This window comes from Zingiber officinale, chromosome 7B (genome assembly GCF_018446385.1).
Source record: "Zingiber officinale cultivar Zhangliang chromosome 7B, Zo_v1.1, whole genome shotgun sequence".
Taxonomy (NCBI): domain Eukaryota; kingdom Viridiplantae; phylum Streptophyta; class Magnoliopsida; order Zingiberales; family Zingiberaceae; genus Zingiber; species Zingiber officinale.
The window spans coordinates 13,832,743-13,859,784 of record NC_055999.1 but is presented as its reverse complement, the minus strand read 5'-3'; the positions used below and the strand labels follow the sequence as shown (position 1 = coordinate 13,859,784).

General features: G+C 35.3%; 2 protein-coding genes, 1 long non-coding RNA gene and 1 other non-coding gene across 5 annotated transcripts; 1 reads left to right on the top strand and 3 right to left on the bottom strand.

Moving 5' to 3' along the window:
* Positions 1 to 562: 562 nt before the first annotated feature.
* LOC122005376 (elongator complex protein 4-like) lies at positions 563 to 6,032 on the bottom strand. 2 transcript variants are annotated; one of them, XM_042560401.1, is made up of 9 exons: positions 5,411 to 6,032; positions 5,078 to 5,322; positions 4,924 to 4,999; positions 3,609 to 3,759; positions 2,729 to 2,807; positions 2,371 to 2,530; positions 2,207 to 2,298; positions 1,013 to 1,142; positions 563 to 911 (listed from the first exon to the last, which is right to left on the bottom strand). In XM_042560401.1, exons 1-9 carry the CDS (start codon positions 5,586 to 5,588, stop codon positions 760 to 762), a joined length of 1,263 nt encoding a protein of 420 aa, XP_042416335.1. In that variant the 5' UTR covers positions 5,589 to 6,032; the 3' UTR covers positions 563 to 759. The 2 variants fall into 2 exon arrangements, with proteins under 2 accessions (XP_042416335.1, XP_042416336.1); XM_042560402.1 differs by having other exon boundaries at positions 563 to 1,142.
* Positions 6,033 to 10,371: 4,339 nt separating this feature from the next.
* LOC122005375 lies at positions 10,372 to 13,985 on the bottom strand. The gene is made up of 2 exons (XR_006118388.1): positions 13,899 to 13,985; positions 10,372 to 13,385 (listed from the first exon to the last, which is right to left on the bottom strand). It is a non-coding gene; the product is annotated as an uncharacterized LOC122005375 (long non-coding RNA).
* LOC122007648 lies at positions 13,760 to 13,847 on the bottom strand. The gene has a single exon (XR_006119097.1). It is a non-coding gene; the product is annotated as a small nucleolar RNA U30 (small nucleolar RNA).
* A 2,438-nt stretch (positions 13,986 to 16,423) lies between the features above and the next one.
* Positions 16,424 to 18,793, top strand: LOC122004177 (zinc finger MYM-type protein 1-like). The gene has a single exon (XM_042559102.1). The coding sequence runs from the start codon at positions 16,424 to 16,426 to the stop codon at positions 18,791 to 18,793; it is 2,370 nt and encodes a 789-aa protein (XP_042415036.1).
* The last annotated feature ends 8,249 nt before the right edge of the window (positions 18,794 to 27,042 follow it).

Genomic DNA, 27,042 nt, shown 5'->3' with positions numbered 1-27,042 from the left:
CCCTCTTTATTGTTCCAACAGATTTCAGGGGTTTAAATACCGGACTAATCCTGGATTGGTCCGGTCCCATGAAAAAATAAATCCGGAAAGTAGATGGATGATAACGGACAGTCAAACATAATGAGTGACTTAAGAATTATAAAAAAAAATCCTAGAGATGACTAATCAAGTCCAATCTCTTTTCATCGCAACATATTATTCCGGGGGCAAATTATTATCATCAATAAAGCACTATGTTGCTAGGAACTTAAACAAATTGATTATTCATATGAACAGGCCGGTCTGATACCCATCGCAGTGCTAGATTGTTTTAAGAAATAATTTTTTAAATTTTCTAGTAGACAAAATTAAAAGACTGACTTAGTGAGATAATATAATTTGCATCTGTTGTGGATAGGCAATTTTAAAATTTATACGATCGACCTCAATTTTGACGATAGGAATTTTGCAGGCTTTACATGATTGCCGTGAGAAACTCCAACCTCAATTAGGGACTGCAGCACATCTATCAAGAATTGAAAAACAATAATACTCCATTGCAAAATAAGAACCGACCAAGGAGTAACTGACAACGATAATAATATTATTTTCACAAGTATTACTCGATTGAATGCCTGAACTACATTCTTTTTAAATGTCCAAACATTGGTTCACACACAAATAACTATAAACTGACCTTAACAAGCCGTGCTCCATTCCCAGCGATGTTACAAAAATGTACACAGCATTCAGAACATTGGATCAGTTCACAATGGAAAACTATCTGATGTCAACTTCGTCAGGAATCAAGTGGAGAGACCAAAGAGGTGTATTTTGAAGTTTGTGTCCCCCAAATCCTTTCCGAAGCAAAATTATAGTTGCCACATGATGAGTTGATTTTTTCCCCGAGTCCAGAAGACGCTTTGCAAAATCTGAAGGGAAAGGGTTTCAGATAATGTCAAGAGAAGCATGTCAGTTGATCCTTGGTTTGGGCTGGATTAGAAATCAAGAGAAGCATGTGATGAACCAATACAACTGCCCGATGATGAATATGAAGTCCCGCTTGAAGTTTCCACAGGGGCTTGATTTAGGCGCTCTAAGACTAGAGATCTTCGCTTGAGCAGCTTTAAAGCAAATGTGGATGTCTCTAGCACTGTGGGCACCTGTTAGCATTTAAGTTGTCATCGCTAAGAGAGATGAAGATGAATTATTGTCAATCATTTGTTCACAAAAGGAAATTGCTAACATCTAATTCTCTACTTAAAACTAAGAGGAGAAACAGGAAGTACGGACTTCACATGCCGATATGATAATACAGGCTCTTCCCACAAATCTAAATGCCTCAAAGCATAGTCCAAGCTTAGTAGATATTATTAGATTTGATAAAAACTTAATTAAACAAATTCCCGCATAAACCATAGAGAGACACATTTTTCTAGTACTTTGCACCACAAATTTTGATCTTTATGTAAATTTAGCCCCTATATTTTTTAAAAATTTTGCTTTGTGACCAAAAGGTGACGGGTTTGAATCCTGGAAACAACCTCTTGCAAAAAGCAGAGTAAGGTTGCGTACAATAGATCCTTCTCCGAGACCCCGCATGATGAGAGCTTCGTGCACAAGCTACTCTTTTTTATGTCAATTTAGCCCCTATATTTTTTTTTAAAAAAAAAAATTCAAATACCAATTTAAATATCAATTATTGTTTTTAGGTTGAGATTTTAGTTTAGAAATTTTCCTCCAAAATTCTTAGGTATGAGCAAACACGGTTTCATTAAGATGATGATTCTCAATCTTTATAGCTATTTCAGAGGAGTCCTAAAACTTAAGATCTAAGTCCCTGGTGTCAGATTGAAACTAAAAGAATAAAATATAAATCTAGGAGCCGAATTAAGAAAACAAACATATAGGTCTAAGTTTCAGAAATTAAACAAACTTTAGAGGGCTATTTTTCACTTTTTAAAGGATTTTTTTTCTATTTAGATCATGCAACAGAAAAGCAGCACTAAGAAATCCAATGGAGATTAGCCACCACAAGAATATAAATTCAGAAAAAGAAAGTAATAACAGTATGACTATTAGTTTAGTACATTCCACATCCAACTGTAGAAGTATTAGTATAAAAGAAATAACATAACATATTAAACAGTAGAAGTGTAAAAAGAATCCTCGAACTATTTAGATTAGAGATCAAACTAAACCAAAAACCTCAGCATTTTGGTTGTACCTGAGTATTCATCTGAGCAACTTTGTGCACGTGCAAAAGCCCCAGCATATCCTGATATCCTGTGAGGAGCTTCGCCAAATCCTTGTCTTCATCTGATGCCAAGGAACCAAGGACAAAGTAATAAAAGGATCAACAGATCAATAAACTAAAGCACTCTGACTTGCCTGGAATTGCTCTGACAGAGAGCAGCGTATCTGCCAAGTGTTGACATCGTTTTAAAAATGAGGGTTGAAGGTATGAAGTTGGGAATGTCACAACAGCAACCATATTAGAAGTTCGAACCATTGATTTAAGAAACCTGATAAATGCCACCATATCCCAGTCCTACAATTGCTTGACAATATAATTAAAGTGGAAATAGCAATGCCACAATTGTTTATTAACCTTGCTAGAAAGAAAGATCCCTTTTCTTCCAATTAGCATATCGAAACATTAAAATGACTGCGTGACAGTTATACATTTTTAGACTATGATGGGCAACTAACTGTTCAGCTTCAGGCATGTAGTCAACCATACACTTACCCTTTCAGAGAATCCACATTGTGGTGCACAGAATGACTGTATAGCAATCCGGCTCGCACTCAAGTTGTCCCCATCAGACCTGGAGGAAAACAAATGAATTTCATTTCAATTACCCTTTCTGTTGGCCAGTATGGAAAGGGATGTCGCTAGGCAGCTCTAACTCAAAAGATTATCTAAAACCTTCTGAGATTTACTTCTGTTGGCCAATAATTCTCAAATATTTCCTTTTCTTAAGATTAATTGTTTCAATGAAATTAATATTTTGGTGCTGGGAGAGCGTCATTAAACAAATGGTTATAATTCAATAAACTGCATTTAACCTGTTACAAGTTGTCATTTAATATTCCTTTATTCAAGCAACTTCTATAAAGTAGGTGATTTATTCTTTTACTAGTGAATTTGTAAGTAGTTGATTCTTATCCTTAGTGCATCATTAAACCTTATATTGAATTGAATCTATTAAAATTCAGTCTTCTATCTGGATCAGTGAAGTTTGCACTATTATCTGCACATTGGAATTATAACCTTAGAAGTGAGACATCATTCTTTTAATAGGCAAAGTAAATGTTGACTTGATGTATACATGCCAAAAGCAAAAGAACAGTGATTTCAAAGCGGAGGATCTCAAGAAAGGGAAAAATAAACAAGTGGTGAGCTTATGCTTTGTTTTTAGTCCCAAGTAGAACAACCTAAAAAACCACCAAAGAAAAAAAGTTGAGTTGCATAAGCAGATGATTCATAGAGAAGAAAAAACACATCATTAAATACAAAAGAAAGCAACCATGTTAAGTAGATCCTGATTTAAACCAAAAGTATAGTGCTGACAGCAGACTGTAATGACTAAAATTGTTATTTCTATCTACACACCAAATGAGCTTACCGAGGAAGCCTAGATAAAAAGTTTGAAAATCGGTCACGGAGTACAACTATATCTGGAGAATCTTGCAAGCTAATGGTTTCAATGTATTGGACAAGTCTCCTTTCAAGGGGCTTTCGCAGATCAAATTCATTGCTGAATTCCTGCTTAGCATCTGCATATCAGACAATCCGAAAGTAGGCAAACATGAAGCCTGGTTTAGAGAGTGGAATGAATATATATGTCTAAGGTTTAAGCCAAAAAAATTTTGAGAGATTTTTTTCACTATTTGTAAAATGTAACAAACTAAATGCAGAAAGATATGATGAACATAAACAGTTAAACACAGTAACGATACACAATTCTAGCTATGTATGATTGTAACTGCAACGTAGTAAATGGTACTAAAATCAAACATGGAACATGGCTTAGCAAGAAAGCAGCTTCGATGTGCAGGAATCAGCATCTAGTATCATTCTTAATTATTTGAAGTGGATCATATACCAAAATTTAACGAGCAATATCCTCACAAATGCATAAACTATGTGTTTGCCTACAGCTTGTAGTTATTGTTCATTGTTAATTTGTTTTCTCTCTTCTATTATTTGTAACTTGATTGTGATAGTTTCAATAGCAGAAGAGAAAATAACAGCTCTTATTACCAAGAGAAGGTAGGGAATGGCCAGAAAAAATAAAAACTTCGAAAAAGCTCAGTCCAGTTATGATTGATCCAGTATAACATTAAAGCATAGAAAAGAAGAGAAATATGAAGATTTATAAGGCAAAAAGGGATCCTATAATTAGATGCATCATAATCACACAGCGATAGTGACCAGTTTAATAGATCAGCTTCTCGGTAACATACTAATCACATAGCAATAACTTTCCTTGCTGCAATATGTACAAAACCACCAATGGTGGTTCTATAATCTAGCAAGTGTTTCAGTGATAATGTGTTAATGTCATTTAGTTCCAGAAGACTAAAGCACAAAAGGATTGGTCACCACAAAATTTCACAATTGAGGGAATAAACTGTCAAAGTGTCTCAGCTGTTGCAGTAGTCTTAGGCTAAATAACTTGTTAACCAATTTTAGAGGTGTAACAGAGTCCATATGATAGTAACTAATAATGTACTCACGAGTACTGTTAACACTGAATTACTAGAGCTAGAAATCAAACACTCATATTTTCTTCCTAAGAAGATACATAATTTCTATCTACAACATAATTTCATGTTCACCAATTTGCAACATTCTTGTAACCTCAAAAGAGAGCACAGTGAGCAGGGAAAAAATAATAGCAATAAAGATCTGTAAAAAGAAATTACGAAATGGTCGACCTCTATCATGAATTGAAGATGATTGTTGATCCCCAAAGTACTTCTTATACTGCCAAGCTATTCGTAAACCCTTCTCCTGCACTTCATCAATCAACTGATAGTAAAAGACAATGTAGTAAAAGAAGAAACAACTGAAATTGTTAGAGAAAATCACCAGTTCCTGTTGATCATTGCCACCAGCCATCGTTCTCTTGATTTGCTCCTTGGACGGGGAGGCAGGCGATGGCAGCGTGCCAAGGAAGGCCCTTGGGTCCCCCAAAGGACTGGCAAAGAGAACGGGCTGGCGGAGAACGACTCCCTGCGACATAAAATTCCTAAGCAGGAGAAGATGGTGAGGTGCGTCGGCATCCTCCATTACCAACACTAATGAACCCAGAAGGAACCCGCCGCCAAGGATTCCTACAACGGTACACAGAAGATCGGTAGAACCCTAAAACAATTGTTCGACTTCAAGTCAAAAGAGAAGGAACAGGAACAATTAAAGTACTATCAAGGTCAGGGATTCCAGAGGAGACGAAGGCGGTGCCGTTGGGACCGATCTTGACACCAGGATTCGACGGCACGTGGTGTGATGCCATCGAAGAAGAAGCGGTACGCGAGAAGCTACTAGCGGCGGCGGCAGCGGTCCGAGGGGAGCACGAGGGGCTGCCCGCTGCTGTCGCCATTTCTCGTTTGGAGTAGATTGTGCAGTTCGGTGCATCTACTCGAGGAGAAGCAAGTTCACCAATTGCTGCATCGGAACGGGACGGGACGGGCCGGCCTATGTAATATAATGGGCTTCGATTTGGAGGTTTCAGAATTAGCGGAAGGGCGCCGAGGTTGGGCCTTTCAGGATCGGCGTTTGATTCGAATCCATGGGATTCAGGGGTCGCGATCGAAATCCTGGTGATGCCTCCTGCCCGGGGGTAGGTTGCGAGGGAGACGGCGGTGGTGTGGGGAGGGCGATGGCGACAGAGCTTGGGCAGCAAACTATGGAGTTCTCCACCGTGCAGAGGGCTACGGATGCCTCTTGCCTCGTGCTCAAGGAGTTGGTGGACAAATACCGATAGATGGAGGACCAGCGATCCGATTTCAAAAACAAGATTGACATTTTTACTAGTTTTCTGATAAACAGTTAGCTTTTGTTTTTGTGTCTTTGGCAAAGGAAGCCAGAAAAAATGGTCATCGAAGACATGGACCCGAAGACAAAAGATGCCATGGAAACATTAAATTTTACAAATTTTATCCTGTTCAAACACCGGATACACCTGATATCAGCCATGTAAAGGTATACATCTATTTCTCCAATGGACCCTCATTTTCCTTATGGACTACAATGCTTAATTGATGGTTTTTGCTCACCTATATATATATATATATATATATATATATATATATATATATATGCTGTGCCAATTGCAATTGGGAAACTAAACCAAATTGACAAAAATAGTTTTTCAGGGTTTGTCGTCAGATTTTGGAGGTCTGAAATAGTGTCTCGGGTTCTGATTGTGTTTTTGGATTCTTATAAATACTACATTCCCACGCATGTGTCGGCGCACCGTTTACCTTATCCACACATTGTGTGCGCACGTACACACATATACCCACAATTATTATTATTACTAAACTAATATTCACACAAGGAAAGTACAATACTTTTTTATTTTTGGTAGTACAGTTGATAATTATAGGAATAATATTTTTCGATTGTTGTAATGATTTTATTTGGTCTATCATTATTATCATCGTAAAGAGAATAGTTAGTGTTGTTTGTTGATATAAAATTTAATATATTACATTTGAAAGTTTGTATTTTCTATACTGATTTTTTAACTTCTAATCTTTTAATAAATATTTTTTGACCTTACCCCTTTGGGTATATGGATCCCATCATACTATTTTTTACTTATTTATCGGCTTAGTTTAACTTAGTTTTACAAAATATATGTTATTTGATTGAATTTTACAAACTCAAATGTTGTATCGTTATACTATAGAAAATTCAAAAATTTACGTTTGCAAAAAAGATTGATTTATCACCGTTGAAGTAAAAGTTATTTCAGATTTCTTTTATCTGCGTTAAGTGGATCTATTTATACAACAACTTAATAACAATATATTAGTAAATGTTGTTAATATTGTTTTTAATTTTGTTTTGTAAATTGATACTCTTTATAATATGACAGATATAATTTTATTAGATGATTGTTATTGTTGAAATATTATAATTTGTTTGTTATAAATTGATATTTTATATATTATAAGATCATCTTGTTCTTTTATTTGACAAATGTTTTAGCTTGATCTATATTGAAATTGAATTCTTGTTGAGATGTTATGAGACGAGCATCATTGTAAAATGATATCTTCAAAAGAATCATGTAGATTGCCTCCAACAAGTTGATACATGTATTAGTATATTCTTTTGTGTTAGTGTTCAATTGTTGTATGTAATTTGGCGTACAAAACTATTGTTGTAAAAAGTATCATTGTAATGAATGACATACATTTGAGATGTAATTAAAGTGGAGGTTGTAGTATCAACATTAATGACAAATTTTATAAATTTAAAATAGAATGAATTGTTAATCTTATTGTTGACGTGTTATGGTATATTTGTATTTCTGGTATATCAAATAATGTAGTACATTTGTTTGTTGTAAATTGATATTTCATCTACTTATTTAGTATGAAGTTTATATAATCTAGATTTTTGTTATTATTGATTGTTATTGTTAATGTGGTAAATTGATAAATGCGATGTTGTTCTTGTAATAGATTGTTATTAAATTATTGTTATTATTGAAATTTTATAGTACAACAGTTGTAAATTTATTAGGTTATTATTGTTGTTGAAATAACATGTAATTTGCCTCTAGTAAATTAACATTTGGTATGTTATAAAATAATGTTTTGGTAATTATTTTATCTTAATCTACGTTGATATTGAATTCTTGTTGAGATTTCATGATATGAGTACTTTTATAAAATGATATTCATATTTGAATAAAATGATACATTTATCAAACGATTATAAAAAATATCTAAATCATGTTCAAAAAAAGTATTACTCTAAGTATATTATATCACAATAATATTTGAAGGCATAGATACATTCAAGACACAAGTTCAAGTATATAGGACTTGATTCCATGTCAATATAAGGTTATTTGATCTATTAGCCAATTTTGATCAAAATTGGCTAATGGACTTTAGCAATTCTAAACATCGAAAATTTTATATCGATATAAAGAGAAAAGCTCAAGGATTTCAAATATAGTGTGGATGATTGATCATCATCATTGTATCATTGATATTGAGCTTCTGACATCATTTCTCGTACCTAAATCATATTCAAAAAATTGATGTTCAAGGTGTATCACAATGATATTTGAGAGCATGGATATATTCAAGATACCAACCCAAATATATATGACATAGTATAATATCAATTCAATATCATTTGGTCTATCAACCAGTTTTGGTTAAAACTTACTCATAGGCCTTAGCAATTCTAAAAATTAAAAATTTTATATCATTGGATAGGTGATCATTATTATCGTATTATTTATATTGAGGTTATGATATCATTTCTCATGTCCGAATCATATTCAAAAAATCGTTGCTCTTAATATGGTGTATCACAATGATGTTTGAAGACATGAACACATTCAAGACACCAGTCTGAGCATATAGAACCTAGTCCCATATCAATCCAATGTCGTTTGGTCCATCAGCGGATTTTGGTCAAAATCAACTGATTGACCTTAGCAATTCTAAAAATCAAAATATTTATATCGTCGGAAAAAGGAAAGCTCAAGGATCTCAAAAATGATGTGGATGAATTATCATCATAGTCATATTATATATATAGAGCTTCGACATTATTTATCATGCCTAAAATGTGTTCAAAAAATCGCTACTCTGGATATCGTGTATCACAATAATGTTTGAGGGTATGGATACATTCAGAACATCTGCTCGATCAAATAGGACCTGGTCCCATGTTAATCCAAGGTCATTTGATACATCGACCAATTTTGGTTAAAATCAACTGATGGACTTTAGAAATTCTAATTTTTTTTTTTAAAAAAAAATTATTGTCAGAAATAAGGAAGCTCAAAGATCTCAGATATGATCTGGTTGAGTGATTATCATTGTCATATCATTCCAGGTGTTTGAATCGTGTTCAAAAATTCACTGCTCTCGATATGATGTATCACAATGATATTATAAGATATGGATACATTCAGGACACCTGTCCGAGTACATAGACTTGGTCTCATATAGATCCAAGGTCGTTTGATCCACCAGTCGATTTTGGTTCTACTGATGGACCTTAACAATTCTAATTATCAAAAAAATTTATATTGTTAGAAAGAAGGAAGCTCAAGAATATCAAATATGGTGTAGATGAGTGATCATTATCGTCGTATTATTTATATTGAGCTTTCGACATTATTTCTCGTGCTCGAATCATGTTTAAAAAATTATTAACTTTCGATATGGTGTATCACAATCATGTTTGAGGACACAGATACATTCAGGACACAACTCGAGCATATAGGACCTACTCACATGCCAATCCGAGGTAGTTTGGTTCATCAATTGATTTTAATCAAAAACGATGGATCTTAACAATTCTAAAAATAAAATTTTTATATTGTTGGAAAGAGAAAAATTCAACGATCACAAATATGGCGTGGATGAATGATCATTATCGCCATATCATTTATAATGAACTTTTAACATTATTTCTTTGCCTAAATCGTGTTTGTAAAATTATGTCTCTCAATTCAGTATATGATAATAATGTTTAAGGGCATTAATATATTTAGGATACTTAACCGAACACATAAAATCTAATTTTATGTTAATCCGAGGTCATTTGAATCATGTTTAAAAAATCACTACTCTTAATACAATATATTACACTGATGTTTGAGGGCATGAGTACATTTAGGAGACCTACTCGAGTATAATGAATTTGATTCCATGTCAAGTTGATTACATTTAGTCCAAAACCAAATGATGGACGCAATTCAAAATGAAGAATAAAGATATAAGAAATATACTCATCTAATAAAAATATCAATTTATACAAAGGCCAAGATTATTCCACGAGAACTCAATGCAATTAAGATAAAATAATTACTAAAAAAATATTTTATAACATACCAAATGTCAATGTACAAGATAATCTAATATATTTAGAACTATCATACTATAAAATTTCAACAACAACAACAAACCAATAATAATCTATTAGACTATTACAAGAACACAACATTTATCAATTTACAACATTAATAATAACAATCAATAATAATAAAAATCTAGACTAAACAAATTTAATACCAAATCAGTAGATGAAATATCAATCTACAACAAACAAACTACATCATTTGATATACAAGAAATACAAATATATCACAACACGTCAACAACAAGATTGACAATTAATTCTACTTTGAATTTACAAAATTTATCTCTAACGTTAATATTACAACCTCCACTTTAATTACATCTCAAATGTATGTCATTTATCACATGATATTTTTGACAAAAATAGTTTTGTGGGCCAAATTACATGCAAAAATTGAGCACTAACACAAAAGAATACACTAATACATGTATCAATTTGTTGGCGCAGTCTACACAATTTTTCTGAAATATCATTTTACAACTATACTCATCTCATAAAATCTCAACAAAAATTCAATTTCAATATAGACAAAGCTAAAATATTTCTCAAATAAAATATCGATTTACAATATGCAAATTATAATATTTTAATAACAACAATCATCCAATAAGATTACATCGGTCAAACTATAAAGAGCATCAATTTACAATTGTTATACTCTAAAATTACAACAATAATAACAACAACAATAATAATTTACTCAATATGTATCAAATCAAACTAGTTATTGAAGGTATAATAGATCCACACGATGGAATCCATGCACTCATAGGGGTAAGGAAAAAAGCATTTAGTTAAAAGATTAGAAGTTAAAACTATTAAAAGTATTATTCCTATCACTATCAAATTATCAACTTTACTATCAAAAATCGAAAAGCATTAGTTGAACTTTCCTTGTGATTGGTGGTGTATATTAATTTAACATTAATTGTCCTTTCCTTGTGATTGGTGGTGTATATTAATTTAGCATTAACAATAAGTGTGGGTATATGTGTACGCGCACACACACGAGCATGTATGTGCGTGAGAGAAATATATTATTTATAAGAGTCCAAAAAAACAATCAAAATCTGAAATACTATTTCAGATCTCCAAAATCTGACCTCAAACCCTGAAAAACCATTTTTGTCAATTCTGTGTAGTTTCCTAATTGCAATTGGCATATCATATATAGGTGAGCAAAAACCATCAATTAAGCATCGTAATCCATAAGGAAAATGTGGGTCCATTGGCGAAACAGATGTATACCTCTACATGGCTGATATTAGGTAGGTGCATCCGGTGTCTAAACAAGATAAAATTTGTAAAATTTTCATGTTTTCCGTGACTTCTTTTATCTTTGGATCCATTTCTTCGATGGCCTTTTCCTTACTTCCTTTGCCTAAAGGGAGAAAGATACCAAAGATATTAAACCTTGAGCAGAGGCATCCGTGACCCTCTGCACGAGGATGGAGAACTCCACAGTTTGCCGCCCAAGCTCTGCCGCCACCACCCTCCCCTCACCGTCGCCATCAAACGCCGCCGATCCTGAAAGGACAAACCTCGGCGCCCCTATATCAGGATTCAAAATAACACGCAATACTTTTGCTTTCTACGGAATACACAAGTGGGGAAACGAATGTTCTATTACAGTCAACGTGTCGATTGCTGATTCAAAGGTCGGCAAATTATGGCTTGAAAGAAATCCAGAGAGGTTATTTTCCAATTCCTCTATGAAGATTAATTGTAACAAAAATTGAATGATACGATGAAAACTAGCATGGATAAATATGGATCTCGTCAAAATCTCTTTTTCAAGTTGCAGTTCATAAAAGAAAAATCTTCTTACCATTATAATACGGATCCATGAGGTGAGGAAGTTAACACTTGACAGAGATAGAAGTTTTAGGTTTTATGCCCTTAAATTATTGGAATTCTGCTTTCGAAAATTGAGAAGAAAGTTGGAGCCTTCGCGTACGAACGTTGATTCCGAGAACGAACAAAAGGAGTTAAAAGGATCAAATCATGACATTGCTTCATGAAATACTGAAGTTCTTTTCAAGTTTATTGCCTTTATTTTACCTCATGTTGTGGCAAAGATAGCCTTCGGGTTAGGTGGAAATATCCGAAATCAAACGTTTAATTTCGGATTAGAAATCCTTCCTTGCTGTAAAGGGGCATAATGTTCAGGTGATGATAAAGAAATGATTCAATTCACTTAATTTGAGACCTTGTTACAGTAATTCACTGTCCATGGCCCGTGTAACAAATAAGAGCTTTGTGAGCCTAGCAGGTGTAGATGTTCAACAACTACTGGGAAGATATTTGAACAATCAGATATGCAAATTTGGCATTAACAGAGCAGGTTGCTAAAAATTAGAATACAAACTACTTAGTTTGAATTTTATGATCCACTGACTCCCTGGACTTGGGTATAAACTGAAATAGCAAGCCATTTGTACAGATTCTAGATGCAATTATCTCCATAGTTGGGGTATGCTCGAGGCTCCACTATGGTTCAGAATTGAAGGTCAATTTCATTATTCTTCGGATGATTTATAGTATGATTATTTTGCCTGATAAATCAAAGCTTTGATTCCTTTAGTTCCACAGAACACTATGATGATGGGTGCTGATATCTATGAAACTGAAGCTGAAATTGTTTCTATGCTGGCAGATGGTAAGGTTCCAATTGGTGTTGGACAGAACACCAGGATCAGGTGAGTCAATAAGGCTCATGTATCAGGAAAGGAATTTGTAAGTGTAAGTAACTATGTAGAAGTCTTCATCTTTCCAGGAACTGCATTATCCATATGAATGAGGATAGGAAAAAATGTTTCAATAGAAAACAAGGACGCAAGTGTTCCAAACTTCAACTTACCTTCACAAAGAATTGTCCTTGATGCCTTTTTGTTTATATTAGTGTCCCAAAAGCAGAAAGAACCTCCGATGGCTTATACATACGATAAGGGATTACAATAGTTTTGAAGAATGCTACAATCAAAGATGAGACAATCATATAGAATGAGATGTAGTGAAGGATCCAAGTAGAATGCTTGTACCAGACGAGCATCTGTTGCTGTAAAATATGTGCTACATGGACTATATATGGGCTATATATGTGCTGCAATTGTAGCTGAATCATGTAGTGTAAGTCAGAAGTTTAGTTAATTTAGTGGCCTTTAGGTATTGAATGAATTCTTGATTTACCAGTTCATCTTTGTTCGGTGGCACCACTATGAATCCTGACTTCAAACATCTTTTCTATGCATCGTTCTAATTTTAGCATTTTGGGCTGAGTGTAAAACAAGTGAAATAAATATCCTTACAAAATTCAATTAGCCAAGGAGTGTAAACATCAAAATGTTAACGAGGTATAAAGAACATAATCAAAACAGGCACGCTGTTTCTGATAAAGCCACACGATAAACAAATAAAAGAAAAGGATTAAAAAGAAAGTACAAATAAATATCCTTACAAAATTCAGTTAGCCAAGGAGTGTAATCATCAAAATGTTAACGAGGTATAAAGAACATAATCAAAAAGTACGCTGTTTCTGAAAAAGCCACACGATAAACAAATAAAAGAAAAGGATTGAAAAGAAAGTGCAAATAAAACCAAGCGCTTAAAACGAAGAAGGAAATGCGCGAAATAGAGTTGAGAGGACGTGCTCAGAGCGGTTTGAATGGATTAATGCTTTCCTCACTGTTAATGAAGAGATCAGATTAACGAGATGAAGATTACCATCATCATCGCACGTTCTCCAACTTCCACCCTCAACTTCAGAGGCAGAGATAGAAGGATTTACCTTGCGGCGGCAGCCAACCGTAGTAACCCTAATTCAGAGAGAGAGAGAGAGACGCAGGGCGATTTGAAACACAGGGAATCCCTAATTGGGAGACTTATGACCGGGATTGGGTGTTATTTATAACGCTAATGCCAGAGAGGTCAGATGACCGAATCTGCCTCCCCATGTGTCACAGAACCGGGCCCATGGACTAGCAAAATGGATCGGGCCAAAGCCTAATTTATGCGTTGGTTGATTTGTTGGTAATATTTTTAATTAATAATTTTATTTTAATACTAAATAAAAAATAATTATAATCGAATTAAGATTACTATATTTTTATTTAGATTATTTATTTTTATATGTATTGCTGAGTCTTAAAAGGAATACAAAGATATATTATACTTAATTAATTTTAATTGATATATGTTTCAGTTTAATAGTTTTAGAAAAAAATTAGTTATTTACTTCATCAACATAACTTTAATGTTGTGATAGGGACCTCTAACTATTATGATTAGGATATTTAATCCAGGCAATCTAATTGAATGAATTAAATAAAAATAGTGCAACTGAAAACTAATAAATAAATACATTAAAAATTATATATAAATGATGGGAACTGATCAAACCAGATGAAGAAAATTAACTCGTGTTAAATAAAATTTTCAAGTTCATTATATATTATTAATTACATGGATATTTATTTTAATAGGTCAATTCCAGTCTCGTTAGAGGCTTAACCTCCCTTATATATAAAGGGTTGTTCTTTTCAATTATATTAGGGCATTTTTAATAGTTAAATCTTCCAATAAATTTTTTTATAGTTCTTAATATGTCACATCAATATTGATACAGGTTATAACGGATGAATTTAGAAAGTTATGTGGCGGTTAAAGTCAAGATGACGTGACAGTCCTACTCCAATAGGAGTAACTTCCCCTCCTTTGACCTGGATCAACTACTTAGTGTTAAGATTCTTAGGATGCCAGACCAAGGTTTAAGTCGATCGGGGAAAGATGGTCATCCCTTAGGACGACCGAATCAGAAAATTTATTGTCCTAAGGGTGGTTAGACCATGAGGCAGCCAAGATTAAAGTCAGCCAGCCTTACGCATTGACCAGAATGACTAACTTGCTCTATAACAGACCAATTATATAGAGTAGCACGCAAGTGTATCCGTCTAGTCTTAAAGTCGGACGAACATGTATGTTCTGATCGTACAAATCTCCGACCATACAAATATCTAGCCGAGAAATGACATAGTGTGACTGCATCTCTCTTAGTAACCCTTTATAGGCCCGACCGGATAGAAGGATGACCGGATCTGCAGCACTTATCCTTATATTTCCACCCGGACAGGCAAAGGCGGATTTACATATGGACTGGAGGGGACCACGGCCCCCCCAATCCACATGTAAAATTTATAAATAATATATTAATATATTATTATTATTTATAAGCTAATTAATGAGAAAGGCAAATAGGTATTTTGATTTGGGAGTTCGACATTTCGAATCAGTCGGCGGTGCAGGCGGTAGTGGCATGGCAGCAGTGACTCCTCGCTCCACAGTAGGTGAACTCCGATGTGGAGGTCTCAGATCTCTGTGAAACTACGACAAGAACGTTCTCGATCTCGATTCGAGAGAAAGGTGCAATTCCTCTTCTCCTTAGTTCTTACTCCTTAGGGTTTTGAAACTCTTAGAACTGAGAAGGGGAAAAAATCTTTATTTTGGTTGGTGTTTCCATATTCATTTCTTTATCCTACCTTCCCTTTCTAGTTCCTCGATCGATCATCCTTCTAAATTTTATCTGTAATCTGTAGATTGTAGAACTTTGTCTCTTTTTTTTGTTTAAGGCTGTTGGCTATTGCCTGTTGATCCTAATAATTTTATTACTATTTTAAAATGCAACCTAATAATCTTATTATCTAATAATTTATTAGATCCTACCTTGTCTGTTGGTGTAATAATCTTATTATTGTTTTAATCCGCCGCTGTATATGCCACTGCATTTTAAAGGGAAGGTAGGATCAATCACACTATGATTATGATTTATGAAGCTTACTAGCTTAACACAAATTTATACCTTTATTTTATCATTTTTATCTTCATTTTCAAGAATAGAACTAAAGTTCACAATTTCGTTGGACTTCTTGATTTTGTTTGCTTTTCTACTTTTTACTTGATTCCTTGATATTGTTTGCTTTCTCCTAATGATTAATTTAGACATTTTAATTAAATCTTGTTATTTTAGAAATTAAAGTGCCTAAATAGTTGAAGTTGGAATTGCTTATTTAATGGTTAATGATCATGAATGATAAAAATTTTGATATTTTTGTTTGTTTATGTTGTTATTATTATTTACTTTTTATCATTGACTTAATGTTTGGTTTAATATTGTTGTTATTAATTATTATTCACTTATTTGAAATAATTCGAGTTGTTCATTATTAAAGGTTTAATATACTTCAAATGATAAATACTGTTACGATTGATAAATTTTTTCAAAGGAAGAGAGCAAATGAACTGGATCTGGCTACTCCGATGACTCTATCGACAAGATCAAATAATGATGATCTTCCATCTGAAATTCCTCCTAAAAGATTCAAAAATACAGAAACTAAAGAGGTTGATCTTGATTCTTTAGAGCGTGATCCTGGATTGCGTCGACAAATTTGGGAATATCATCCTAATCAACGAGACGAGATTCGTCGAGTTTATTTGAATCTGAAAGCATATCAACCTATTCTTCAAGAATATCCATTAAATAAAAATATTAAGCACCCTCGAAGATTTCAGTCAACTTGGTATGAACAATTTCCTTGGTTGGAGTATTCACCCACTAAAGATAAAGCATATTGCTTTCCATGTTTTATCTTCAATAAGCCTTCAGGGTGCTTAAATCAAACTACATTTACTGTTGATGGATTTGATAAGTGGAAGAAAGTTCGAAATGGAAAAGCTTGTGCTTTCCTAGGCTATATGGGAAAGGATAATGTATCTTCACCCCATCGTAATGCTGAAAAGGCATATGAGGATTTGATGAACCAAACACAACATATATCAAGGAGATTTGATAATTTTAATGATGAACAAGTTGCAACTAATCGTCTTCGATTGAAGGCTCACATACACGTGGTGTTATTACTTGCACTTCAAGGAATTCCGTTTAGAGGTCATGATGAGAAATCTAGTTCATCTAATCGTGGCAATTTTCTTGAATTTTTGGATGTGCTGACCATGTACAATGATGAACTTTCAAAGGCAATTGCGAAAGCTCCAAAAAATGCCAAATATACAAGTCACGATATTCAGAAACAAATACTTCATGTGCTTTCGGTGAGAGTGAAAAATACAATTCGTGAAGAAATTGGAGTTGCCAAGTATTGCATAATTGTTGATGAAGCCCGAGATGAGTCAAAAAGAGAGCAAATGTCTATAGTATTGAGGTTTGTGGATAGTAATGGATTCATTCAAGAACGTTTTTTTGGCCTTGTTCATGTATCTGATACTGCGGCTTTAACTTTAAAGGATGCTATATATTCTGCTTTGGCTCACTACAATTTGGATGTTCAAAATATTAGAGGTCAAGGCTATGATGGTGCTAGTAATATGAGGGGCGAGTTTAATGGATTGCAAGCTTTGATTATAAAAGATTGTAAAAGTGCTTATTATGTTCATTGCTTTGCTCATCGGTTACAATTGGCTTTGGTTGCAGCAGCAAAAAATGTGACACCTATTCATCAATTTTTTGATAGATTAACTTTTATAGTTAATATTGTTGGTTCTTCATGTAAGCGTAATGATGAATTGAAGAATGCTCATGCAGATGACATTGCATATTTGATTGCTATTAATGAACTCGAGACAGGGCGTAGACTTAATCAGATAGGTACTTTACAACGAGCTATTGATACACGCTGGAGTTCTCATTTGAGATCATTGAAAGGCCTAATTAAGATGTTTAGTGCATCGTGTATGGTATTGCTCAAGATTATGGATGATGGGCTTCCTTCTCAACGAGCAGATGCAACAACTGTTTATGATGAAATGACTTCCTTTGATTTTGTATTCATCTTGCATCTTATGAAAGAGATTATGGGGATCACAGATATTCTTTGTCAGACTTTACAAAGTAAGTCTCAGGATATTATAAATGCAATGGAGCTTGTATTATCTACTAAGAATTTACTTCAACAAATGAGGGATAACAAGTGGGATGATTTGCTTGTAAAAGTGAAATCCTTTTGTGAACTTCGAAATATTGACATTCCTGATTTCAATGCTCCGTATATTAATAAACGAGGTCGAGGACGTGCTCATCAAGACAATTTCACCATTGAGCATCATTATCGAATAAACCTCTTTTATGCTTCGATAGATTCACAGTTGCAAGAAATTAATGGTCGCTTTAGTGATGATGCTATGGAATTTCTCACTCTTAGTAATGCCCTAAATCCTCAAAATGCAGTGGAGTCTTTCAGAGTTGTGGATATATGTAAATTAGTTGAAAAGTTTTATGCTCAGGATTTTACCAGAAATGAAAAAGAACAATTGGAGATGCAATTGAAGCATTACGAGTATAACGTAGTCAAAGGGTTCGACTACAAAAATCTTTCAACCATTTCAGAATTATGTCAATGGTTGGTAAAGACTAACAAGTCTGTTACATACAATCTCATTTTTAGAGTGATCGTACTTGTGCTTACTCTTCCAGTTTCTACGGCTACTTCAGAACGATCATTTTTTGCGATGAATATTGTGAAAACAAGGCTTCGAAGCAAAATGGAGGATGCTTTTCTCTCAGATGCGTTAATGGTATATATTGAGAGAGAAATTGCTAGAAGTGTGAGCATAGAAGCTATCATTAAAGATTTCAAAATTTTAAAAGAACGTCGAATTCCTTTTAGTTAGCGAATTGTAATTGATACTTAATTAAATATACATTTACTTCATGTTTTTGAATCATGGTTTGTTTACAACACTGCCAACATATAGTTTGTTATCAAAGGAAGTTCCTGATTGCTTTGAATTATCTCCTATGTTAATTGAAATAAATTGGGTTGATTATGTTTACTATGATGCTTTCGATTACATCATATTTGTTGTTGCCATGATGAAATGAAATTTGATTTTATTATTTTCATTTTGATATTGTTTACTCATAGAGTTTTCTTCTTGAGGTTATTGTTGGATGTTTAGGATTTTATTATCAAGGTTTAAACAAACTATTGAATATTTTCGTCGCTAAATTTAGCGACTGAAAATTAATATTTGTCGTTAAATTTAGCAATGGAAATTTAATTTTGTCACTAAAATGCCTTGGCGATCTCAAAATTTGTGATCGATAATTTTAATCGCTATCGCATTTTTTTCTTATAATGTGCGGCCCCCTCAAACTTAAAATTCTGGATCCGCCCCTGCGGACAGGATCCTAGTAAAGTATAGAGTTATGCAAAATATAATAGAGTGGCTTAATGATCGAGAGCTCAACGGAACATTCACAGAGTGGTCGACTTAAAGACCGGTCGAGATATACTCAGTAGATAGTATTCTAATAAGATGACTGGCTAAAAGACCGGCCAAAATGTACTCAGTGAATAGTAACATAACGAGAAGGTCAGATTAAAGACCGACCAAGATATATGTAGTATAACATACGACAAAGTCACTTATACAAAATACAACTGAACGTCTCAATAGGGCGGCCAATTTAAGGATCGGCCGAGTTATATTCAGTAAATGTTCCAATCAAGCGGTCAGCTTAAGGACTAGCTGAGATATATTCAGCAGGCATTTCAATCAAGCAGCCTACTTAAGAACTGGCCGAGATATACTTATCAAATAACATTAGCCCAACAGGGTAGCCAGCTTAAAGACCAGCCGAGACATATTCAGCTAACAACATCATCCTAACGAAATAGCAAGCTTAAGGACTGGTCGGGTTATATTTAATTGATCACAACATCTCAACAGAGCGGTCGGCTTAACGACCGACCGAGACATGTTCAGCAGACAACATCCTAACAACCTGGTATAGTAATAATTGTGTGTCAGAGAATATCCTTCTAGAACATTCTTCAGGGACCATCGTGTCCCCCATCAGCAGACTAATTATAATAGCATATTCCTTAGGTCACTCCAGTGATAACAGAAACTATAAATGACAAAAGGAGTATACCCCTGGGTCAGCAGAAGATTCCTTGGACGACTGTGATTGTACCCTCTTTTTTACCTAACAACTTCTGACACACTTTGCCACCTCATGATTACAGAGATTATGTGAGGTAGGATACAAAAGGGGAGTCCTCTCTATGATGAAGGTATGCTCACTAACATCTGTAACTTTGCTCTTGCGTCCGCATTCTTACTATTCTTCATTCGCTCGGATTGGGACTGACTTGAGCATCGGAGGGTCTTCACTAGGGGCTCCCCCTGGTTTTAAGGCGCTGATGTTTTGTTAGACCGTCTTTGTGTGTGTAGGATCGAAGAAGAAGCTTCTTTTGAAGAGAAAGGTCTTCTGACGGTCAATCTTTCATCCACCGTGCACAACGCATGATCTTACCAGGTCTCAAACAGGATCAAATATCATATCATAAGTATAAAATTTTACTATTCTTTCCACAATTAAAAAGGCCTCCACACAACTTTTTTTTATGGATTCTACCATAAAAATCACATATTTTTAGTTATTATTTTTTATTTAATATCTTTATATAATTTTATTTAATATTTTAATTAATTATGACCTTTAATTTAATTTATTTATAATTTTTAATCAATAAATTAATTAACTTATGTTTTTAATTTAATTAAATTTATAATTTTCATTTAATATTTAATTAACTTATGAATTTTAATTTAATTATAGTCATTTTTATATATATATTAAAAATATATTTATTTTCAAAAGATAGAGTACAACTTTAATTAATACTAATAATTTATGAAATAAAATATTATAATTAAATGCTATATTTAATAATTAATTTTTTAAATTATTTTGAAAGGATCAAATATGTAATATTATCTTATCATTAATTACTTCACCTTCAAGAGAAAAAAATTTGATTTTTTAAACCTACTATTAAACTAAAAACCTTAAATCTCACCTTTATAATTATTCAAGCATTTTTAGTGAAATTTTTTAATTTTATAAGCCTTTGACAAACCTTACATTTAATATGCTCTTGTATATATATGCAAATGAATCTAAAAATTGCCTCGAGAATGAATCCACTCATAGATGCCACAACATTGATTCCAAGCATCAATGTAATAATATATCTGTTTGAAGCAATCTTGAGGGTTTGTTGTGATCATGAATTTTGATATTTGAGAAAGAGTTTAAGTTAGATTTACCCTTATATTTGATATATCTATTTGAGTGTTGCTACAGCGGGGCCGACAAGAGGGGAGGGGTGAATTGCCTGCAAAATAAGAACTACCCTCCTCATGCTTTCAACTCTTAGAATAGCAACAATTAAATAAAAGCAAATAACTGAAAAGAAGGAAAAGACTCAGGGATTTGACTTGATTACAACCTAGGTGGTTGTTAATCCAAGGTGTTAAACAGCTCTACTAGAAATGTTTCCTTCACTGTGGGCGGAGAAGCCTTTTTACACATTAAGAAAGCTCAGATGTTTCTAGGAATTGAATACAGAGTTGATTGAATTATTTCCTAGCTCCAGGGGCCTTTATATAGCTCCTGGAAATCTTATCTCGACTCTTGAGGGCGCCTCCAAAGGGGTTGAGGGCGCCTCTAAGGGGATAAGCGGATAAAACTTTATCCGCTTGCAAACGGTCTGTTTGACCCAATTGAGGGTGCCTCCAAGGGCATTGAGCGTACCCTCAATACTGTTGAGGGCACCCTTAATACTGTTGAGGGCGCCCTCAATGCAGTTGAGGGCCCCCTCACTCTGGTGAGGGTGGAGGTGCCTCAACAGTTGTTGAGGGCGCCTCCAGCTGCTTTTCCAACACTTCTTCGTCTTCTCTTTAGCTTCCAAAGTCCTGATAGCTTGGGTGATTATGGCCAATTGAAATAGGGCTCACCCTAACTTAATTTTCGGCCTTCTCCTTGAGCAGACTTCCGCTCCGGCTTCTCATCCTTCGAACGTTACGTACGTTCTTCTCGTTCATCGGTGTACTCTTCCACAGATCTTTCGTCCTTCGGACGCACCTAGCCCGTCGACTCCCTTCCCGTGCCATCCTTCTCGCTATTGAGAAATTTCCATAAAATGTTAAAAAAAAACTTGTTAAAGCATTGTTTAATTTTTATTTTCATGCTTTATCAGTAAGTTAATTAAACACTTTATTTCAATATTTTGATTTCCAGGCAGTGGCGAGACACTAGGCCTTCTTGGTTATTGGAGCAACAACCACTTTCTTAGACAAAGTCTCATAAAAAAAATTCACTGTTTAAGTTTTCTTGCTGAAAGCGCTAACTTACAAAAATTTAATCTAGAAAAGATTTTAGAACCCAATATAGGTTCCTTCCTACTGGATTAATCAAAAACTTATGGGGTATATAATTTCTCGGAATTTTTCTAAGTTGTCCTTGGTAATGTTTAATGTATCAATTTAATTTCCCATAAGTTCTAAGTTTTGATTTTTGAAATTTATTTAAGCATGCATGATCATTTTTCAATTTCAATTTTTCATTCTCTAATTTTAGATTATCATACATTTCTAGCGGGCATGCTTTTGCTAAGTTGAATTTTAACTCATTATTTTTCCTTTCTAACTTAACTAAGTCTTTAGTAAGCACTTAAATGAAGCGAAAAGACTGTTTAGGGGTTAGCGCACGTATTTGACTTACCTCCATTTCTGATGCTCCCGCTTCATCGTAGTTTTCTTCTTCTGATCCTCCCCCTTCATCTATGCTCATCTTTAAGCTGGTTTCTTCTTCAATTTGATGGTTGGCCATCAGTGCTACTCCTGAGAAGACTTCGACTTCTGATTTGGAGGATGATGATTCATCCCATGTAGCCTTCAGACTCTTGCGTTTAGTGGGCATTGGTCTTTGGGACTTCTCCTTGTCCCTTTTCTTCAACTTTGGGTAGTCATCCTTGATGTGTCCTTCCTCATTGCAGTTGTAGCATTAGACCGTCCTTCTGTTGCGTTGATGCTTTCTCTATTGCGATCTAAATTTATTAATTTTAATAAACTTATTTAACTTCCTTACCAATAGTGCCACTTCATTTTCATCGATCGATACTTCGGGGTCGGGATCATTCATCTCAGCTTGTAGGGCAACATTGAGATTTGACTTCTCTATTTGTTTAGGTTGTGCAATTCGAGACTCGTGAAGTTCAAAAGTTGAAAACAAATTTTCTAGCGTACTTACCTCAAAGTCCTTAGAGATGTACTATGCATCTACTAAGGACGCCCATTCTGGGGTTCTTGGGAAGACGTTGAGAGCATACTAAATCGAGTCTCGGTTTGTTACCATTTCTCCGAGATTGTTTAGTTGAGTTATCAGCTCTTTGGTTCTCGCTTGTAGTTGCACTACCTTTTCACCATTGTTCATCCAGAGATTTGTTAGCTGAGTCCAGAGGATGTCGTGCCTTTCTAACTTCGCTTCTGAGGTGCCTTCGTGAAGCTCTAGGAATTTTTCTAGAGGTCTTTGGCAGAGTCATACCTTTCGATCCGACTTACCTCTTAGGGTGGCAGGACGCTGAGTAGATAGAACTCTTCCTTTCCATTGGCCACAAAATCAGCTTGCTCCTTTTTTGTCCAGTTGTATTCTTCCTTGTCTTTAGGGGATGCAAAGTCATATTTCATAATTAAAAGAATATCAAACTCTGTTTTGAAGAATACCTCCATTTGGCATTTCCATGTAGCAAAGTCTCCGTCAAATTTTGGGGGATGAATACTTGCACCGCCCATCATTTTGATCTTTGTTGCTTCAGATGACGGTTAGTCATTCTGAGGCTGTCAGGCTCTGATACCACTTGTTGCTGCAGCGGGGCCGACAAGAGGGGAGGGGTGAATTGCTTGCAAAATAAGAACTACCCTCTGTTGGGATCTAGCGCGCTAAACACGTGAAAGCGCAGCAGAAAAATTACTAGATCCTCTTATCCAGCGGATCCATGTGAAGGGAAGAAACATTTTCTGAAAATAATCTATACTAAGCTACATGATAGGATTATACCCTTGATGCGTGCACATGATCTCCTGACAGCTCGGATCTCAGCATGATCACACGTTCGCGCCTCTATGATATCTACACGAACAAGCCTTGCCTTTGATTGTCTCACAAACAAAGCAAGATGGAAAAGAAATCACAAGGTCGTGCTAGCAACCACAATGGTGATTTCGGCCAAGAGGGGGAAGGAGGAAGAACAACAATGCCAATGGTCTCAACACATGAAAACTCTCTTCAAAACTTTTTAAAAATATCATCTAAAATGATATTTATAACCATCCCATGGTATACCAAGAGTCTCCACCCTTTCATCTTCTAATCTAATGGCTCAAAATTAACCATCCAATCCAATGGTTCAATTTTGACCATTCAACTTCCTTGGTGAACTCGAGTTCACCCAATGAGTCCAACCCATTGATTCTCAAGAAGCTTGACTCAATCCAACAATTGGATCCATTTGAGTCTAACTCAATGAGTCAAATTCGGATTACACTTAATCCATTGATTCATCACATGAACTCATCTCCATATCAACTTGTTTTTTGTGTGTGACCCTATAGGTTCTCGTAATGTAGGCAACATACCCAAATCAACATTTGCGATACATAAACAATGAGTGACATCTAGCAAGACATCATTGCTACCCAAGTGACGAGAAAGTCAAGATCCGACCTAACCTATCCGTGGCTATTATCTTGTATGACTTGGTCTCTCTATCCTTGATATCTAGATTGATCAATGAGGTATAGACCATGTCATCCTCTTATCAATCTTTATGTTTCTTGATCTCCAAGTACACACACTTATCAAATAAGCGCAATATCTCATATTGACTCATTTACGCATTACCATGTTTTCTTGTGTCCTACTAATCAAGGGGCCCACAAATATCACTTCCGTCATATGGAAGGGATAGATCCCATCTACATCACTCATATCCCTCGCCATAATTCATTGCATACCCAATTATCGACTTTATAGTCCACCCTGTTACGGGTGACGTTTGACGATACCAAAGTATACAACTCCTTATGTAGGGAATCGTAGTGACTTCAGGTCTAACGACTATTCATACCAATAGTCACATGAGAATGTTTATGACACTCATACGACGATCCATGAAATATTCTCATGGCGGGTCATTCAGTATATATTCTCTAATATATACCCATGTGTCAACCTGATATCTCATATTCATGACTTGTGAAATCAAGTCATCCATTGACCTACATGCTAGTCTCAATGCATTAATATTATCCTTGTATATTAATGCTCGACTAGGAATAATTAAGAATAATGTTCTTTACAATAACTCACTATTAATTCAATCAATTGATATATTGTAGATAAGAACCTATTACCAAGGACATTATTATATTTATTCAATCAGCACTGAACTGCAATAAATATAATAACCAACTTTGCCTTTTATTAATAATGATATATGATACAAAATGAGCCATTTACAATTATCTCATAATTGGTACTAGGACTAATACTAGTACCCTCCTCGTGCTTTCAACTCTTAAAATAGCAACAATTAAATAAAAGCAAATAACTGAAAAGAAGAAAAAGACTCAGGGATTTGACTTGATTACAACCTAAGTGGTTGTTAATCCAAGGTGGTTGAATAGCTTTACTAGAAACGCCTCCTTCACTGTAGGCGAAGAAGCCTTTTTACACACTAAGAAAGCTCAGATGTTGCTAGGAATTGAATACAGAGTTGATTGAATTATTTCCTAGCTCCAGGGGCCTTTATATAGCTCCTGGAAATCTTATCTTGAGTCTTGAGGGCGCCTCTAAAGGGGTTGAGGGCGCCTCTAAGGGGATAGCGGATAACATTTTATCCACTCATAAACGGTCTGTTTGACCCAGTTGAGGGCGCCTCCAAGAGTATTGAGGGCGCCCTCAATACTGTTGAGGGTGCCCTCAATGCAGTTGAGGGCGCCCTCACTCTGGTGAGGGCGGAGGCGCCTCAACAGTTGTTAAGGGCGCCTCCAGCTACTTTTCCAGCACTTCTTCGTCTTCCATTTAGCTTCCGAAGTCCTGATAGCTTAAGTGTTTGTGGCCAACAGAAATAGGGCTCACCCGAACCCAATTTCCGGCCTTCTCCTCGAGTAGGCTTCCGCTCCGAACGTCATGCACGATCTTCTTGTCCACCGGTGCACTCTTCCATAGCTCTTTCGTTCTTTAGACATACCGAGCCCGTCGGCTCCCTTCCCGTACTGTCATTCTCACTAGCTGCATCTTCCGCTCGACTTTCTGCGCTCCTAAGCTCCTGTACACTTAGATACAGGGATCAAAACCAAACAGGACCTAACCTAACTTGGTTGATCACATCAAAATAACCACGGGGTCAAACATTTGAGTTTTGCAGATTTACAAGATACACATATGACTTAACTTGATGGGTTCGGGTCCGGTGAAGGATAGAGTATCCAAGGGACAATGGACAAGGCAATGATGTGCGTAGATTGTATACTCTTATTTAGCATGTTTTGACACACATTCACATACTTTGCACATGCTTTATCTATACATTTTTGTACTTCCAGCTTTGCTTTTAGCATATTTACTCTTTTTGTTTGGAGATATATTTTTGTGCATTTTTTTATACACAGGAGTTGATTTTGGAGAAGAAATAATGTCCGAAGCAAAAATTACAAAGGAGGAAGGCACCATCCTTGAGTGCCACACGTCCCTCCCACGGGGGGTTGCCTAGGCCGTGTGAAGATCACCACCCGTGTGGTTGCAGCAGGAAAAGGAGTGGCCATGGCCGTGTGAGTTTCACATGGGCGTGCCAAATTTTGAAGTCAACAGGAGTCAGGTCGTGTACACCACACGACCTTGCAAGCACTCCAGAGCTGAAGCAGTGCATGGTCGTGTAGATATACACGACCGTGTAACATTTCCAGAGGCCAAGAACACCCTAGCCGTGTGCACCACACGACCGTGTAGGAGCTCCAGAGTCAGAGGTAGTGCAGGTCGTGTAGATCTACACGACCGTGCAAGGGGA

Excerpts from the sequence above, each read along its gene's own strand:
- LOC122004177 (XM_042559102.1), top strand. The coding sequence starts at position 16,424 with ATGACTCTATCGACAAGATCAAATAATGATGATCTTCCATCTGAAATT.
- LOC122005376 (XM_042560401.1), bottom strand. The coding sequence starts at position 5,588 with ATGGCGACAGCAGCGGGCAGCCCCTCGTGCTCCCCTCGGACCGCTGCC. Across the intron at positions 2,299-2,370 it reads CTCTGTCAGAGCAATTCCAG|ATGAAGACAAGGATTTGGCG; the intron begins GCAAGTCAGAGT and ends CCTTGGCATCAG. Across the intron at positions 912-1,012 it reads ATATTCATCATCGGGCAGTT|ATTTTGCAAAGCGTCTTCTG; the intron begins GTATTGGTTCAT and ends CTTTCCCTTCAG.